This window comes from Phaethon lepturus, unplaced genomic scaffold, assembly GCF_000687285.1.
Source record: "Phaethon lepturus isolate BGI_N335 unplaced genomic scaffold, ASM68728v1 scaffold22522, whole genome shotgun sequence".
In the NCBI taxonomy this organism is placed as follows: domain Eukaryota; kingdom Metazoa; phylum Chordata; class Aves; order Phaethontiformes; family Phaethontidae; genus Phaethon; species Phaethon lepturus.
Genome location: NW_010522914.1, coordinates 1,212 through 2,764, shown reverse-complemented (window position 1 = coordinate 2,764; position 1,553 = coordinate 1,212). Strand labels below are relative to the sequence as shown.

Genomic DNA, 1,553 nt, shown 5'->3' with positions numbered 1-1,553 from the left:
CTGGGACAGCAAGGACATGCCGGGATGGCCAGCAGGAGACAGCCACACTCAGCCATAGGAGCCCACGGGTGTCCAGCCTGCAGTGAGATTTCACCCCCGAGCAGCTGCATGCAAACTGGTCCCCAGGTCTGGGGTGTTGCCAGGACACCTGCGGGGTGCAGAGGTGCCCGAGGCTTGCTCGGCACCCCCACCATGCGGGCATGCACGCTCCTGCCAGAGCAAACGGCTCCTCCAGCCTCGCATGCGCTGTCCTACACAATGGGGGCACCCATGAGGCCTCCCCACGGGCCCTCGGCCGGTGGCAGCAGCAGCCCCAAAGCTGCAGGCACCTTGACTGCTCCCATTCCTTCTCCTTTCCAGGGCCTCCCAGCGACGGACACCTTGGGATACTGGGAGATGGCAGGAGGCAGGATCCGGCCAGGGGAATTTTGCACCATCTCTCACATGAAACATCTGTTGGCAGCAAATTGCTGCTTGCAGAGTCCAGGAGCTCTCCTCTGTGCCTTCAGTAGGCTTCAGAGTAAACACACAGACAGCTTCAGCTCTGCAGCCTAAACTACTCCAGACTGGTACCGACGAAATGAGCAAATGCAGCTTGTTGGCAATATCGACAGCAAACAGAGTCTTTACCAAATGCATTATTAAATCAGGACTATTTCTCATCCCCTAAAATAGACCAATGCTAGAAAACTCCGTGGAAAAACAAACCCTAGGACCACCACCGCAGGTCTGCACTGCAGAGGGCTCAAAACCAGAAGTGAGGAAGAGTCAGCGTGTGCTTCAGCACCATAACTTCCCCCCTGCCCCCACGCACGGTTTCCGGCTTCAAACGACCATAAACCTCTCGGCTACATGACACGCTTTGCACGTTGGCTCTGGCTGGAGGAGGAGCGGCGTGGGACTGGGACGGTGCCTCCGGCCATCCCCGGCGCGGACCCCGGGCCCAGCGGCAACCCTGTGCCCGCTGCAGCATGCCGAAACGTTAGCGGGGTTACGTGAGCAGCCGCTGCGCACCTCCCAGGCCGTGCTGCGTCAGTGGGGTTAATGCTCCCAACTCACGGCAGCGCTGCGTTAGGCCGGCTGCTTCCCGTCCCGCTGCCCAGCAGGGTTTATATACAGCTGGCTGGTGCGGAAAGAGAAAGCGAGATGGAGGGAGAGGGTTAGAGGCGATGGAAGTGGTCGCGCGGACGCTCCAGCTGGGTTTGTGACGAGGGGCATGCGAGGGCAGGGGTCCGGGCACACGCGTTGGCAGCCCAGGCTGTCTATATTGCAGTCCCCAAAATACTTCTGTCCCGCTGCCCAGCAGGGTTTATATACAGCTGGCTGGTGCGGAAAGAGAAAGCGAGATGGAGGGAGAGGGTTAGAGGCGATGGAAGTGGTCGCGCGGACGCTCCAGCTGGGTTTGTGACGAGGGGCATGCGAGGGCAGGGGTCCGGGCACACGCGTTGGCAGCCCAGGCTGTCTATATTGCAGTCCCCAAAATACTTCTCTCTCCTTATCGAACGGTACAAGCCGGTGCCGTAAAAGCCACACAGACCCCGGCTGAAGGGCAC

General features: G+C 60.0%; 1 protein-coding gene across 1 annotated transcript in view; it reads right to left on the bottom strand.

The window, feature by feature from the left end:
• The window catches only part of ACOT11 (acyl-CoA thioesterase 11), a 9,466-nt gene extending 9,029 nt beyond the window's left edge, over positions 1 to 437 (bottom strand). The window contains exon 1 of the mRNA XM_010281981.1: positions 256 to 437. Coding sequence (XP_010280283.1) covers positions 256 to 437 — 182 coding nt within the window. The remainder of the gene's footprint in view (positions 1 to 255) is intronic.
• Between the last annotated feature and the right edge of the window lie 1,116 nt (positions 438 to 1,553).